This window comes from Phalacrocorax carbo, chromosome 15 (assembly GCF_963921805.1).
Source record: "Phalacrocorax carbo chromosome 15, bPhaCar2.1, whole genome shotgun sequence".
Classification (NCBI taxonomy): domain Eukaryota; kingdom Metazoa; phylum Chordata; class Aves; order Suliformes; family Phalacrocoracidae; genus Phalacrocorax; species Phalacrocorax carbo.
The window spans coordinates 7599896-7616341 of NC_087527.1; the positions used below are offsets into that span (position 1 = coordinate 7599896).

At 54.4% G+C, this 16446-nt stretch overlaps 1 protein-coding gene across 1 annotated transcript in view; it reads right to left on the reverse strand.

Annotated features, from left to right (window-relative positions):
• The window catches only part of MYO18B (myosin XVIIIB), a 73146-nt gene that overhangs the window by 23685 nt on the left and 33015 nt on the right, over window positions 1–16446 (reverse strand). Inside the window, exons 25-37 of the mRNA XM_064466687.1 lie at window positions 16186–16305; window positions 15953–16061; window positions 15195–15319; window positions 14012–14166; window positions 12756–12879; window positions 11853–12053; window positions 11632–11742; window positions 9728–9832; window positions 6706–6852; window positions 2725–2838; window positions 2238–2354; window positions 1408–1491; window positions 79–216 (exon numbers count right to left, since the gene is read on the reverse strand). Coding sequence (XP_064322757.1) covers window positions 79–216; window positions 1408–1491; window positions 2238–2354; window positions 2725–2838; window positions 6706–6852; window positions 9728–9832; window positions 11632–11742; window positions 11853–12053; window positions 12756–12879; window positions 14012–14166; window positions 15195–15319; window positions 15953–16061; window positions 16186–16305 — 1650 coding nt within the window. The remainder of the gene's footprint in view (window positions 1–78; window positions 217–1407; window positions 1492–2237; window positions 2355–2724; window positions 2839–6705; window positions 6853–9727; window positions 9833–11631; window positions 11743–11852; window positions 12054–12755; window positions 12880–14011; window positions 14167–15194; window positions 15320–15952; window positions 16062–16185; window positions 16306–16446) is intronic.

Sequence of the window (16446 nt, forward strand, 5' to 3'; positions counted from 1 at the left end):
ACTGCACCCCCCTTTTGCAAGCAAGCTGCATCTTTCTGGGGCTCTGCATCCCCTCTGCAAGAGGTGAAGAGGTGGTACCTCAAAGCGCTTCATCTGCACAGCCTGGAAGTCCAGCTGGCTCTCGAGGTCGCGGATGCGGGCTTCCTGCCGGCTGATGATGGAGCGCTCGGCTGGGCACTGCTCCAGGCACACCACTCTTGCCTGCGCTGCCTGCAGCTGGGCGAGGACAGGCTGCGTTAGCACCTCCCTGGCCCCTGACCGGCACAAAGGCCTCCCAGTCCCTTTCCCAGATCCCCCACCAGTCCCTCTCCTTGGTGTGACATGCACCAAGGACCTCTCATGGCTCCTGAGACAGAGCGAATGTGAAGGACATGGCTTAGGCTGCCAGGCACTATGGAAAAGCATTGCCTTTGGCTTCCTGAGGGAGTCCCTGATGTTAATACCACACAATAAATGCATGACACTAACATGTATTTTTGAATTTAAAATGTGCCAGCAAGACAACATGTGACTGGGTCTTTTTTGCTTTTACCTTCTCAGCAAACTCTTTGAGGACAGCAGGCATAAAAATTCAGTCTACCCTGCGTAGAAAGCTGCCTGCACCAAGTTGCTTCTTCAGCCGTTACACTGAGATGTCCAAAGCAAACCGCCCCTTTAGTGATCCCGGTACAAGTTTGGTTCAGATTTTGTATTTGACCTAGAAGTACGGGAATTTGTCTTCTTTTATCTGGCCTATCTCTAAAGCACCACCCACTCTGCCTTGGAGGGAGTGAGTCCTGCTTCTGATTCCTGGGCAGCTTAGCTATGCTCCAATAAAGGACTTAAGTTAGTGGGATTACTCATGTGTTTAAAATTAAATCCATGCACTCCAGGAGGGCCGGTGCAACCACAGAGGCGAGTCAGTGCAGCACCTGCCAGCGCTCACCCCAGGGCCAGCCCCATCCCGGGGTCAGTCCCCATCCCAAGCTCACTCAGCCCCATGGGGCAGATCCTGCCATGGCACCGGCAGTTTGGGAAGAGAGGAGGGAGAAGTGGGGCTCTCCCCAAAAGCCTTGCCAGGGAAAGTTTTCTCCAGCCCAAAGCCATTGCTGGCAGAGCCCTGCAGCCCAGCCCAGCCCTGTGCTGCCCACAGGGTCCGGGCTGCGGGTATGCAACAGGCAAACAGCAGCTTCTGCACTGTGCTGCTGCCAGGGGCACGCACAGCACGTTAGGAAGAGGAGAGGAACCTAACCATATTACTAAGGAGAAATGGCTTTGTACCACTGGGGTAGAGACTTGATCTGATTTCAGACAAGAACGCGGCATCCACAGCTGGCACCAGCCGTGCGCCGGGCACAGAGATATCAGAGGAAAGCCAGATGGCTCTTGCTCCTCAGTTCTGGGTGCAACAGGCTGGGGAGGAATTACCTTCTCCTGAAGGCTCTGCTTTTCTTTCTTCACATCCTCCACCTGCGTCTGCAGCTCCCGGATCTGAGCAATATCTGTTGCTGACTGTGGAAAGAGAAAGCCCAGGAGTGGGAGCAGACCTGAGGGCTTGGAGCAGAGGGCACACGCCGTGAGGAGTGCGGTGCCAAGGGCTGGCTCGTGCCTGCACCTCCTACCACCAAAACAGCAAGCTGCTCCTACACCGGACTGAAGGAGCTTAATTCTCCTGACTCAATGCAAATTACCTAATTTTTGAAACAAATATTTATACATCAGGACAGAAACCATGTTGTCAAGGTCATTTCTGTCCTCAGGGTCCTTTCAGATACAGACTCCTGGCTCTGTAACACCCCTGTAAGGGGTGCCAGACTGTGAGTTGTCAGTCTCGCCAGCCTACCCCTGCCCCACCAGGAGCCTTGGGATCCCTCAGCTCCAGGTAAAATCCTTCGGGAGAGTCTACCTTAGTCTGGATATTGTGCAGAAAGCCCCAGGGCTGCCTGTCAGCACTTTTTAAGCTCTGCATGAGAAAACTGAGAGAAAGAATTGAAAGGGATCTAGACAGGGATGCTATAGGATTTCCCAACTATTGAAACTAAAGCCAAGACACCTCTTGAAAGAAGACTCAAACTGTGGGTGAGAGGAGATAGAGCCATGAGCCATTCCTTCCTCTCATCACAGCATCTGCTTCCTGGGGTCCCCAAGCTGCTGTGCACCGATGGGGACTGCTGTTTGCTCTCTGCCAGGCTACAGAGTTTTCCAAGCACCCTCCCAGGGAGGGGGGATGCTGCCCAGCCTCCAATGCCCGGTCCTACCTGGGCAATCAGAGCCTTGTGCTTCGCCATGAGCTCGTTCAGGTCTTCCTGGTCCTCGTCGATGCGTTTCAGGAGGTCGGATCTCTCATGCTGCAGCTGGTACAGCTGTTCGTCCACCTGCGGGAGGACCCACGGGGCTGCTGGCTCACGCATCCCAAGAGGGACCCATTGCACAGCACCACCGGACCACAGCATCCTCTGGAACACGCTGCTGCCAGCCTCCCTGTGCTTGCACCAGGAGAGGCAAAGGGAGCTCCTGCATGTCTTCAGAGGACTATGGGATGCTGCACCCTTTTACTATCCATAGCTGCACCCTTACCCATCCATTAAGCCACCCGGGGGCTTGTTTCCAAAGAGGCTGACTGCTTTAGTAAATACGCTGATTATTGCTGATTTAGTAAAAAAGCTGATTATTGCTATCAAACACGAGGAGGTAGGGCTGCGCTGCTGCCCTCCCACCTCCCCAGCCCCAGCTGTGCCTCCGCACCAGGGTCTTGTTTCTGCTGAGGGCCTCCAGCTCCGTGTGCAAGTTCTCCAGCTCCAGGGCCGCCGTCTGCTGGGACCTCTGGGCCTCCGCACACTTTGCTTCGCTCTCTTCCAACTGGGAAAAATTGAGGGAGATCATAATTAAAGGAGAGCTTGGTGTCTGCAGAAACCACGTGCTGATTATGCTGTTCCCCTTGCCACACAGCCACGTCTATTTACACTTCAACCCCAGAGCATTTTCCCCTGCTAATGCACATAGAAATTCAACCTTTTAAAATCTGTGCTGCTCTTCAGCCCGTCTGCTCCTGGTTTACAGTGAAAACTCTTCCCTTCCCAGCCAGTGCAGCAGGGTCTCCTTGGCAGCTCCCAGCACACCTAACCATGGATCCTAACACCACTGACCGTCCTGCTGAGTACTGAAGTAAGCGCCTCGATCTACACATCCACCCTCTGCCTTGGCACTGCTGTGGTGAGGTAGAGCTGGGATCATTAATTTGCAAAATTATGTGAATTACATGTAATTCCTCATTAGAGCAATTCATGATTTGGAGTTTGCAAATGAGCTTTTCATGTGGCATAAATTGCATTTGCAAATACACATGAAATATCACATTTATAAATGTTAATTTGCTCTTGGTTTTTATAGCTCAGCCATTAAGACTACAATGATCTTAAATGGGCTGCAAATAGCTGGAAGATGCAGCATCATCCCAAAAACTCACACCACCAGGACAGAGGAGTTTACATAGGCTGTACCTGAACATCCAGTTCCTTCCCTTGCATGCTTGGGTTTCTTTCTTTTCTTTATGAAGAAGAAAACTAAAGCTCTCTGCTTGCTGCTCATTTCCTGTGCCCAGTCCCCATTCTCCTGCAGAGGATGCAGAGTTCCCAGGGGCAACGGGAGCCACTGTGCACCACAGTGAGAGTTTGAGCATTTCAGGCTATTTTCTCAGGGTTTACTCATCTTTTTTTACTCTCTTGCTCAAAAAAGGGGGGATTACTGTAACTGCAGCAATTTGATCATTTCCCTCAACTGTTTGGGGTGATTGAGACCTACTTGGAAAAGCTGAGCAGGTAATTTTGCTTCTTCAGTGCCTAGTCTACAGAGGAAATGGATTTTTTTCCCCTTAAAATCAATGATTCCTGGCACAATGCAATCTCTGAACGGCCGCTTCCCAGCCCTGCAGCCCCCACACACCAGCTGCCTTCCTCGCCCCCTGCCCACTGCAGGGAGCCCTGCACACGGCGGGGGCACAGCACACTGCGCTCCAAGGGCTGGCCATGTGTGGAGGGTGACCAAACTGCCACTGCAGCCAGCAGCAACAGAAACGTTTCCCCCCTCCATCCCAGGCCCAGAGCAGTGGCCTTTCTGGTGCACATGGAAACATTGGAGGGTTCTGGTCTTCAGCCTCCACCTTCCTTCCTAATCTGCATCCCCTATTTTTAACTACTTCGGTGAGAAAATCAGGCAGAGGACCTATCCTCCATTGCCACAAGGCACAATGCTGACAGCTCCCACCAGCAACCTCAGCAAAACCTCTGGAAGCAAACACACATCTGCCCCGAGGTGCTGTCGTCCCACCACCGAGGATGGGGCAGTGGCTGATCTCTGCCACCTAGGACCACCATTTCCATCTGTGAGCCCTCCTGCCACCCCTGCACGAACCAAGGAACGGGTGGGAAGAAATAACCCTGAACATCGTTGGGTCTTCAGCTACAGTGCCAGCCAGAAGCTGCTCACCATGGAAAATATAAAGCTCTGGCATGAGACATTTAGCAGTTTGAAACCTGCGAAACAGTTATTTAAAATGCTGTTCCTGTGTCCAAACTCAGTCCATGTTGATGGATTGTCTAGTCAGTCTATTCATACAGCCGCAGAGCCGCTCTCACAGCGACACGCGCCGTGTTCCCCTTTCTTCCACCAGCTGAAAAATAGCCTTTATGTTTTGCATAAAGCTCAGGCAGCCGTTACTGAAATGACCTGAGCGATAGCTGCTGGGAGATGTTAAAGATGCCAATCTGACTGATTGCTGGTTTTATGGCCAAGGGCTTTTGCACTTTCCCAGCTTCAGGCTCCTCCAGAAGCAACCCTGTCCATGACCAGCCCCTGGGACTGGCCTTTCCCCTGCTGTGATTACACTAAAACTCCAGACAGTTTAATCAGAGAGAAACGCATCTCCAGGACTGCTCATTAAATACCAGCTTCCACTTTACTTCGTGTAATGGAATTTTCCCACTTGGGAAGAATAAATTGAAATCCCCCCCAAAAATGCATAATGTATGAACTTCTGAACAACATTATTTTGCTGTGCTACACCATCTGTTAAATACCTGCGTAAAATGGATGCTTCAGCCTTATTAAGAAACAATGCTATACTTCTAGCCATATGGATTTTGATTAACGGAAATGTAGCATTTTAGCAAAGTTTTTATTCTTGTGGAGGTTTGTGGGCTGGTGGTAGGATGTATTGGCTTTTGAGAAAGTCGTCATGAATGCCATTAGAAATCATTTAAATTTAAAGGACTGAATAATCATGAGGCATTTTTAACGCATGCAGAGTGTCAGTGTTGGCAGCGCAGCAAAAACCCAATATACCCAATATTTAGGCTTCCTGTTCTCCTCCTCCAAAGTGCGAAGCAGCCGGGCAGAGGCCACCCACCGAGGGAGCTGGGGGGGAGCTGGGGACGGACTGTATGGCACCATGGCCACAGGCAAGAGAGAGCAACCTCCTGCATGAGCCTGCCTTGCTGCGGGGACCGGGCTGCTCAGGGAGCAGGGCATTACTCCCCTCCAAGATGTGGTTGGGTGCCACGGGGACACTGGGCAGAACGAGTGTCCCGCCACCGCCACTTGGTCCCTTGGATCAGCCCGTGGAAGGGGTCCCTCAGCATCAGCCCACTGCACCCAGGGCTGGGAAAGAGCAAGACAGGGGCTGTGCATCATCTCCAGCCCCAAAGCAGGATTCAGGAAATACTGAGGGATTAATTATTAAGTGTAGCATTACAGCATTAGCTCAATAATGTTTAAGAGAGAACTCATGAGTGCCAAAAATGGCCATTCCTGCTGCCTGCCCCAACCATGGCCATCCCCTGCCCTGGCTCTCCAGGTCAGTGGCACAGGCATGGACACAAGTATGGGCATAGGCATGAGCACAGGTACGGACACCCCGCTGGCCACATCAGGCCAAGCTCACCTTCCCCTTCTCCCTCAGCACAGGTGGGAACAGCTGCTGCTCACAGATGTTATTTATGCAGAACTATTATCTCAATTATATATGTATGTTGTTGGAATTGCTCAAGCCTCCCGATTAGTTTGTTTTCAGGGGAAATATACAGTACAGATTAATTACTGAGCAGTTTTGGAGGACTGGCATCGTTAGCTCAGTCCCGGTGCTCGGCATTGGGGGATGCATGTGCACAGCCAGCCTGGGGATGGAGAGCCCTGTGCCACCCCTGTCCCACGGCAGGGCACCCCATGGACCCTGAGCTCACCCTGGGGCTGAGACTGTCCCTGGCTGGCAGCACGGTGGGCACAAGCACGGCACCCCCCTGCAGCCGCTCACCAGGTCGCTCAGTGCCGGCTGTGAACTGTGCTTAAACTACGGCAAATCTGCTGCGATCCCTGCTCCTGCCTTACAACATCCCTATGGCAACGCGTCCCGAACGCAGCGCCTCTGGAGCTCCTTATTAGACAGATAGAAAACATGCTGAACAGAAGGTAATTAACAGGGCTGAAGGAAAAAAAAAAAGGGGAAAAAAATACTTAACCACTGTTGGCTTAATTACAGAGAAGTGCTCCTTACAAGAGAGCACAAGAGGCACTTCTCGCCCAGGCCTGGGCGGCCTGATGCTCGCGCAGCACAGGATCACTGCTCACCCCCCACACAATTAAAACCAGGAGATCTGTAAATATTTCTTGCAGCTTCCCCTTGGCTGAGGCTCCAAGGGGCAGGGAGACGCCCGCTCGCCCGAAGGCACCTACCTGCTTGCGCAGCCGCTCCAGCTCCTGGGCGCTGGCGCTGGGCTCCCCGGGGGCTGCCAGCAGCAGCTGCACGTCGGCGAGCAGGGCACGCGTCCGCCGCAGGTCCCGCCGCAGCCGCTTCTCCACGTCGAAGTCGCGGTGGCCGATCTGGGAAGAGGAGATGGGGTGTCCTGAGCCCTGCCGCCCCGCAAAACTTCTGTCGGACCTTTCTGTCCCACCCCCAGACATTGCCCACAAAATTAAACCTCCAAAATACACCAATTTGGAAACATTTTGGTAATGCTGAAGTCAGGATGCAAGAAGATCTTAAATATCTATGTATAGATATTGCAATTTTCCCTCTTTATCAAATAAAAATAATTTAGAGTTAAATAAAAGGGAGAAAACAAATTACATAAACATCAATACTGGCAGATTCCACTGAAACACCACATTTTTTCCCCACCAGAAAGCTGTTCCTCTGAAAACATTAATCCACCCCTGCGCTCCATCAGCCGCATGCCTGCCCAGTGAGCTACCCCTGCGGCCAGGGGACAGCCCAGCCACACGGCCGTGGGGCACCGGCGGGCACTGCGGGTCCCCAGAGCCATAACACCCTGTCCTCACGGCCACCGGGCACTGTCACCCCCATGGGAAACCACTGAGGGGTAGGGTCACATAGGGGTAGACCCAGAAGATGCACGTCCAGCATCTGGGCACAGAAAATGCAAAAGGCATAGCGTGAAAGAAAAAAAGCCAGAAAAAACCCTCCGCCCCTCTGGGGAGAAGAGTGATAAAGGCAGGAGAAAGTCAACCCAAAGGGGAAAGAGAAAAAGACATGCAAAAGGCTGATGAGGAAAGCTTCATTAGGATTTATTTACACATCTCTAATGCAAAGCATCTGGAGTTCCCATCAGCCATGGAGGGACACAACCGATGCTGCTGCCGTCGGTGCGGGAGGCAGCAATCTCTCATGCGTGAATCCCCAGCAGTGCTGGCAGAAAATAACTGCTGGGTGATTTTGGAGGCTCGTCCCCAGGCGGTGTGGTGTCACCACATTACTCTGAAGCCTTTTAAAGAAGGGAAGTGTGAAGCACCTTAAAAAACCCCAACCCTCTACACTCCCCCCTGAAGCTGAGAGCAACCATGGTTACGAGGATAAAAGAATTAGAAAAACACCAAATACACAGGGACATGGTTTCAGTGCTTGATTTCAGACTAATTGAAGTATAAGAGCGTTTTCCATTTAGTCTGTTTTCCACAGCTCTTCCTGTTTCAAACCCATTCTCCTATTTTCTGTTCACTGGCTAAAATTAATTGTGCGAATTTGCCCTTGTAACCTGGTTTAGAGCTGGCTGGCATTTGCTGGAACCAGAAATCATTGGCATCTCCATTTCCTTAATTAGTTTTCTGGGTTGGCTTTTTTTTTCTTTTTTAATAAACTGCTCTGAAGCACACTGTCCACTGTAAATCAGACGGCATTAATTACAACACTGCAGCGCAGCAGACTTGCTGTTATCCCTGCCATCCCTACAGACTGTATCTTGGACGCCATTCAGCATCATTTTCCCATAGCTCAGGGCCTGCTCGCTGCCACAGACGATGGATTTGGTACCGTAACTGGAAGCAGCAGGTACGGCAGCCGCCGCCGCTGCCTCCCACCATTGCAGCCCGGTGCTTTTTAAGTTACAAAGCCGGGACTTAATTTAATAGCTTCTTTCAAGGCTCCGGTTGTATTTCGCATACACTCTACCAATACACAGCTACACTATGCCATCTCCCCTTCCCCACTTGGTGGGGGCCGGAGGCTGCCCGGGCAGCGCCTGGGGACAGTCCCAGGAAGGAGAAGGTGCCTTTCCTTAAGGGTGCCCAGCTTTGCTCCAGGCAGCTCCTGCTGCCTCCTCAGCCATTTTAGTTCTCCTCTACCAAACAAGAGGGACGTGTTGGACTGAGAGGCAGTTATAATAATACCCTGCTTTTATACAGCAAGATTTATTCTGACAGTTCCCAAAACATTTTATAAGCCAGGAGCCAGCGGGACATTATGGATAAGCCTCGTCAGACCATTTTGTGTCTACTTGAAATATGCCCGCCATTTCAGTGTTGCAAAACTCCCAGATTCATCCCATTTAATGAACATATGCAATTGCCAGGGTCGGTGAAACGGTGAAATCCAGCCAGCTCGTGCCAATGGCCAGAGGATGCGCTGCTTGATTACCGCAGCCCCAGATAATCAGTTCCTCCTCCACTGCATGTGCAACTGCAGTGAATTGAAGGGTGAATTGCAATGCAACAGGGGCTGTGCAGGGGAGGTTGGGAGGCATCAGCACAAACCCAGCCTTGCTGAGCTCCGGGGAACCCTGGGGTGCAGCAGCACCGGGATGGCAACCCTGAACCGTGCCAGGTTGATACTGCCCTGAGCTCTGGCAGCACCATGGCCCCAAGTAAGGACCAGGTGGGACTTTTTTTTCACCAGTGCTCCTTTGGCAGGAGCTGGTGCATGAGACGGCCTCTGGGCCTGGCTGCTGGGCGATGCTCAGTGATGCCCAGGCTGATAAATGCTGTTCAATGAGGCTGCGTTCAGCCCCTCGCCTTTTTATTTAACAGGGAGCAGCTGTGTGTGCTTTTCCCATTACGTGCACTTCAATCACTGCCACAGACACATTAGAGAATGAAAAAGGATTTGTTCAACAAATGTGTCTGGGACAGAATTCCTCTGCAAAGATCAGAATCTGATGAACTGCTTTTCTGGGCAGTTGCTGCTGCTCCAGTGTTAGTTCTGGTTTGACTCTCATGAAAATACCAGCAAAAAGCGGATGCCTCTCCCTGCTTAGATAGTTCTCCTTGTAGAAAAGCAAGCCATTCCCCTCCATGGGTCCTTAGTGGGACTGGCTGTCTCCTGTATGATGCCCGCAGTCCCGAAATCCCCCTGGCACACAGTGCCTGCTGCGGCACACACCGCTGCTCTGACGGGTGGCATTTGGAAGGGGTGAGGGTTCGAGGGCATCGCAGCTGGCCCCATCCACACGCACCATCCTCTTACCTGCTCACACAGGGTGGCGATGAGCCCTTCCAGGTCCTGCTTCTCATGAAGCACCATCTGCTTCTCCTCGTACTCCTGTTCCAGCTGCATCTCCAGCTGCTGGAGCTGTGTGTGGGAGACAACCCCAGCCACACTCAGAGCCCTGGCTGCCCACTGCCAAAGCCCTGTGTGCCGGCAGGGCACAGCCACCACCATAGTGGGGACCCACGCAGCCAGGCAGCCCCTGGGAGGGGGTGTGCACCAAAGCCTCCCATCACCACAGCCAATGCTGGGAACCAGGACCCGGACACATCCCCTGTATCCCCTGCACCCCACCCAGGCAGTAGCCAGGAGGAGCAATGGTTAGCAGTCCAGGACCCTGTAGGATTTTTGGGGACACAATGGGCTCTTTGAGCCACCCTGCCTGTGAGGCATGCTCAGATATCCCCAAGGGCTGTCCCTGCGGTTGTGGAGCAGTAACAGAGAGCCTGCAGCCAAGCTAGAAGAGGGTCTGCTCTAATCCCTCCAGGTTTCCTCAAGGCATCCCGTGACCACAAGCCAGGCAGGCAGCACACTTCTTGCTCCAGCTCCACACCAGCGAGGAGGTGATGGTGGCCTTGCAGAGCAAAGCATGCTGTAAAGGCAGGATCTGTCCTGCTCCTAGGAGCACAGGAACCTGCATCCCTCTGCCTTTGCCTCTCCTCAAGCATTGCTGTCCCACAGCACTGCAGCAACAGCAAGTGCCTTGCAGGAGGGAACCAGACCCGGGAGTGCCCACAGGAGTGGACATGCCAGGCTGCAACCCTAGCACAGCATCCTGGAGACCACCCTGCTCCAGCCACCTCCTGCACCCCCAGCTGATGCTCAGAAACAGTTTAAAAAGGGAATGGGAGCAGGCTGCTAAATATCAATTGCTCTCCAGAGTGTCTCTGCCATTTACTCATTTGGAAAATAATAGTCAGGCCATGCAGGGTGAGGGAGAGAAAGGATGAATGACACCCTGTCAGCCGAGGGCAGCCACAAGGCACTGCATCTCCTTTAGTGATGCTGGCAGTACCGTGCTCACTGCTCAGGGCAATTAAACAGAGAGGTGCAGAAGGGCAGGGAGGATGCTGGGAGGAGTCCTGAGCAACACGTCCTCGCAACCAGCCCAGAACTTCAGCAAAAACTGGCCAGTGGAGAGGAGAGAGCAGCACCGAGCTGTTCCTGCACCATCCAGCAGAAGGGCAGCACTGTGGGAAGGCAGCGCAGTGCGAAACGGCAGCACCTGTACCCGGTGGCAGCCCTCAGAGCCTCACAGCTTTGGGCACAACTACATGCTGACAGGAGCAGGAGGAGCAGAGACTACCTCGTTTGCCTTCCCACTTGTCCTGCCTTCCTAAAATAGCACATGCTTCATTAAGCCTTAGCAATGTTAATTCACTATCGACAGCCAGGTATGCCCCAGGCCTAATAGGAACTGGCTGCTCCCATGTAGTCCCACAGGCCTGAATCAAACAGCCCAGGGATTTCAGAGAAATTGGAATTCGTGTTTGCAAGCCACCGACCTCACGGCCTTGTTGAAAGGATATTTTCTGTTCATTATCACCAGCACAAAGCCCTGGCTGGCTGGAGTCGGTGCCCTTGGTGTGACGCTGGTGTTACTGGGAGCACCGTGCCCGTGTGGTGCGTCATGTGCAGCTCTCACGCATGGCCCCCGGCAGCCCCTCCAGCACGGCAGGGACTCACGCCTGACCCAGACCCTGATTTTGCACCCCGGGGCTGTGATGGGGCTCATGCCAGGCTGGTGGTGGTAAAGCAGCGCTCACCCACCCTGCTGCTCCTTGGGGCAGAAAGACCCCTGGAAACAGCTCCTCCTCTGCGCCGCGGACAGCGGGAGCCCTGGGGAGCACCCAGTATTGTCTCCCCACCCCGCACCGACCTACCCTCCTCTGGCAGGACTGCCGCACGTCCTCCAGCTCCTCGTCCTTGTCCTCCAGTTCCTTCTGGTGGATCTGCTTCATCCGCTCTATCTCCAGCTCCAGCCTCTGGTGAAGCTGAAAGATGAATGCACAGCGGTTGCAAACAACCCCGGAGGGACAAGGAAGGTGGAGGGATGAACATCCCCTGGCACACCCGGCCCCAGCCCAGGTGGGGACCACGCTACCTCCTCCAGGTGATCGGCAGCAGATGTTTGCCGCTCCAGCTCTTTCCGCTGCTCGGCAGCGCTGGCCTCCAGGTCCCAGAGCTGCTTCCTGAGCGCAGGCACGGCGCGGGCGTCCAGGGCGCTGGGGTTGCTGAGCTCCTGCACCCGGCCGGCCAGCACAGCTGCCCGCTGCGCCAGGCTGGCCACCTCCGCCTCCTTCTGCTGCTCGGTAGGGGCAGGGCGGCAGAGCGGCAGGTCAGCAGCCGAGCCCCAGATGTGGGAGAGGGGCCTTGCACAAGCACCTCACTCTTAAAACCCAGACCATTTCCAACAGCATCAGAAACACTCTGGAGCAGCAGCAGGCAGCAGTCAGTCCTCGCTGTGAGCCCTGAGCAATCCTTTCCCTCTTGGGTTTTCTCACTTGCTCCTGACTTTGCCTTCTTCCTCCCATGGGCTGTGCCCCCACCAGGGGTTCCCCACAGCCCCCGCTGCCTGGGGTGCCGGGCAGCCACCTTGCAGCTTCCCCCTGACCCGGGCACACTATGCCCCTGCCTCTACAGGAGGCTTGGTGGGCACCTGGTGCAGCACTGTCCCACAGGACACAGACCCGCGGCTTCTTGCAGGTGAGATTGCAGGTAAAGGAGTGAAAAAGAACACGAGTGACTTCAGTGAAGATGAGTGTGGGCCTAATTAGGTAAATCATGGGATGGGTATCGCTTGTAAAAAGTGATAGCTTTCTTCTAGCAATGATAATGTTATTAAATACATCAGGCACATCTTAAAACTGCGCTAAAAGAAATTGGAATTGAGCTGCTGGGTTTGTGCCTGATTGCCTCTGCTATAATTGCAAAGATAATGGCTTTGCTCTGAGAGCTGCTCCCGAAACTGGATATAATGCAGCAAAGTGGGATATTTTCCTCTTACCTCTAAGGTCTGCTGAAGTTTGCCCATCTCCCATCGGATGCTGGTGTTCTCCTGTGACACTTTTTCACGGAGGCTCTTCTCAAAGGCAGACTCTCCCAGGGCCTGGGCTAACTGCAGGTCAAACCTGGAGGGGGGGAAACACGTTACCTCTCCAAAGTGGGCGGCAGCACAGCTGCCTCCTGGCCTGGGGAGATGCACCATGGCAGGCAGGGAGACAACCTCAGCCGGAGGCAAGCCACTTCTCCTGGCACTGGACTTTCCAAGTGCTTTTGAGAGGGCACAGAAAAAAAAGCCTATTGTCTGCAAAGTGCTGCCATCATTCTGTGAATCCCTAATTACTCCGCACAAGTGCCAGCCGTGGGAAGCAGACGGCACGGAGCAGCAACGATGTGCACGCAGGCAGTCACCAAGAGCAGAGCGCAAAAAACGGCTGCAGTTGGCTGCCACAGACCCAAAATATCCTGAAACGTGCTTGTGCATGGGCAGCATCCCTCTGCTCCCCGCCACCACAGGCGGCTCCATCCCCGGGGCCGGCCGGGACTCTGCTGCAGCGAGGGTTTGGTTTCAGCTCAGGAAGCATTGTTGCTTCAGAGCAATAATCCTTGGAGCTTCTCAGCACCTTCATATCTCTGGGTCAGACCAAGCCCCAGCCCACAGTCAGCATCTCAGCACAGGTAAGCAGGGAATACTGACAAGGAAGTGTAAATGAAAAGAAATTATAAAGAAAGCCACTGGCAATTTCCCAGGTTTTCTGCACCTGCTTGGTCTTGGTATCCTATTTTTGGTGAGAAAACCTATTTCATTCACTGGTATCAAACGGCGGCATTAGCACGCTGGGGGTCATTTCTTGGCTTCAAGGTCCCTTTCCTCCACACCAGGTGCCTGGTTTGCCAGCAGCACTCCCAGCATGGGCACACCTGCGCCAAGGGCGCACCGAAGCCTGGGACACCCCAGCACGAGGGCACCCCCGCACCCAGCGACACGGGAGCCAGCGTGGTCTCCGAGCCCCAGGCAGCCCTCCCCATGGTGCCGCCGAGCGTTGCACTGGGAGGGATTTCTGTTATGGAAGTGTGTCACAGACACACATAAATGGGATGTAAAAATAACCTCCCACTTGGTGTCACCTACAGCAGTCGAAGTAGATGAAAATAGCAGCCCTTCCAGGACACCTCACCTGAAGCCACCCGAAGCATCCCTATCCCCATCCCTCTGCTCCAGCAGCCCCAGCCCTCCCCGGCGCTCCCTGCCACCCTTACTTCTTCTGCCTCTTCTCCAGCTCGTGGCTGCGGCTCTGCTGGCTCTCAGCAAGCACCCGCGCGTCCTCCAGCTCGCAGGCCAGCTGCCTGCACCGCCGCCGCAGCTGCTGGGACACCTTCTTGGCTGCCTCACACGCTGCCTGCACCTCTCCAAGCTGTGGTCAGAGGTAACGGTGAGTGGCGGAGGGACCCTATATAGCACATATGCCCCACAGCCGCTCCCCGCCCAGGACTCAGTCCCACTCCGGTACAAGGGGGTGGGGCACCTGGAGATCTTTTGCCAAACAAGGACAAATCTAGGTGCCCCGACCCCTCACACTCCAGGCACCCTCCTGTGTGCCCACAGCATCCCAGCCCTCCTGCTGAGTCAGCAAAGCTGCCCCGAGGGCAACCCCCTGATCCCATTTCTCTGCAAAAGGCAGCACCAGGACAAAACGAGCTGCATCCCCCAAGGACTTGCATCATGTTTGGGTCAGAGACACACGTAGAGCTCTCACCAGCCAGAGAATGGAATCATTAAGCAATGACTTTAAATAAGCAAAATCTTGCATTAATGAAGCCTGTAATTCCAAACTAACTAAAAACAAATGGGCTGGTTTGCTTTACCCAACTCCTAAAACTGGGCTGCTTTTCTTATTACTTTTTAATGTACCAAGAGTAATATTCATTTCTTCATCTTATCCTTATGGGAAGCGACCTGACTCCCAGGCACTGCTCAGGGAAGAACACTGGCTTTTTCCCTCCTCTTGGCAAAGCTCGGGAACTGCTGGCCCTTTACATTAGCAAATCTTTGAGTGACGGTGCAAGCACAACCCAGCCCAGTATCCAAAAGCCAGACCAGCACCAAGACCACCACTGAGCCCCTCCTCCACCCCACAGATTCCACCCTCTGGCTCATGCTTGACCAAGATTGAATTTTGCCATATTCTGGTGCAAAAGTAACTTTTAAAGCTTGAAGGAAGCTTTGGGGTATTTATTCTCAAACCAGCAGAAAACAGCCCATTTCCCCTGGTCAGTGAGAGCATCAGCAGCAAATGGCTGCACTTCTGAGCCTCAGCCCTGCAAAGCTTTGCCTGCCCCAGGAGCGAGGAGAGGACAACTGGCTCCAGCAGCAGCCCTGCTCCCTGGCACGACCCTGGGGAGACCCTGTCCCCTCCTGCACCCCGGGGCTGGCAGCACTCGCCTTTTGCTCAAGCCCCGTCCTGGTGCCCAGCTCGGACTCCAGCCGCTCCTCCAGCTGTGCCAGCCGCTTCCGCAGGAACGCGATCTCCGTCTGCGCACAGTCGAAGCGCACTTGCCACTCGTCCTCTGCAAATAGAGAGACCCAGAGGTGCTGGGCGGGTGCTCAGGCCTGAGCAGCCTGAGCGGCCGTGCCAGGGTCAGAGGGGTGAATGTGGCTCCTCTATGGCCCAAATGCCAGCACCGAGCTCGTAGGGTGCAGCTCTGCTTTGTGCACCCAGGGCTGCCCTGGCTTGCGTAGCACAGGTACCCACACCCAGGGCAAAGCACGCATGCCCATCCCATCCCATCCCATCCCATCCCATCCCATCCCATCCCACTTGTGTATTAGCAGCCTCCTCATCACTCCAAAACATGCTTCAAGCACACTTTTTGCTGCCTGGAGTGGTGGGCAGTGCCAGCAAGCATCAGCAGTGCTGTCAGGCAGAATTCCTGCCTGCAACCCCAGCCCCGTGCAAGAGCCAGAGCTGTGTGTGACTGAGCCATCACTGCCAGCTCCCACCGGACAAGCAGTGCAGAATGACAGGGTGCCAAAAACACATTGGGGTGGCCAGGGGCTGGAGGAGCAGAGCTCCCAGGGAGCAGGGAGCAAGCCTCTGCCCATTGCAAGAGGCTTTGCTGCCCTGCTGGGGTGGCTGTACTGGCCCCACACGTCAGGCTGGATGCCCAAAGCATGCATCACCCCCACCGGGACGTCCCTACCTCTTCCAGAGCCACTTATCTTCATCTCACGCAACTGAACCAGCTGCTGGGCCTCTTCCAGCTGCTTTTCCACTGACTCCAGTTTCTTCTGCACTTGGTCGTGTTTGCTCTGGAGAAGCCCAGAGAAGGAAGGGAGCAGCTCTACCTGGCTCCACAGCACTCGGGTCCAGCAAGGCTGTGCCAAGAGCACAGCATCACCACCAGCACAGCCCCACAGCTCGTGGCTCTCCTACCTGCAGCTCCTGCAGCTCGCGGGCGCCCCGCAGCCTCTCTGCCCGCTCCCCATCCAGGACCTGGCAGGCAACATCACCCTTGTACCGCTCATCTGACAGCTCCGTTGTCAGGTCGATGATCTGGGGGGGCAACGCGGAGTTAGGCTGGGCATTGCCATGTGAGCCAGCCTGGGGAGGGGCTGGCCAGCCTGCATCGACCCCAGTGTCCTGACTGCTCTCCTTTGGCAGCTACCCGTGCTTAGGGGACATGGTAAGTGCACG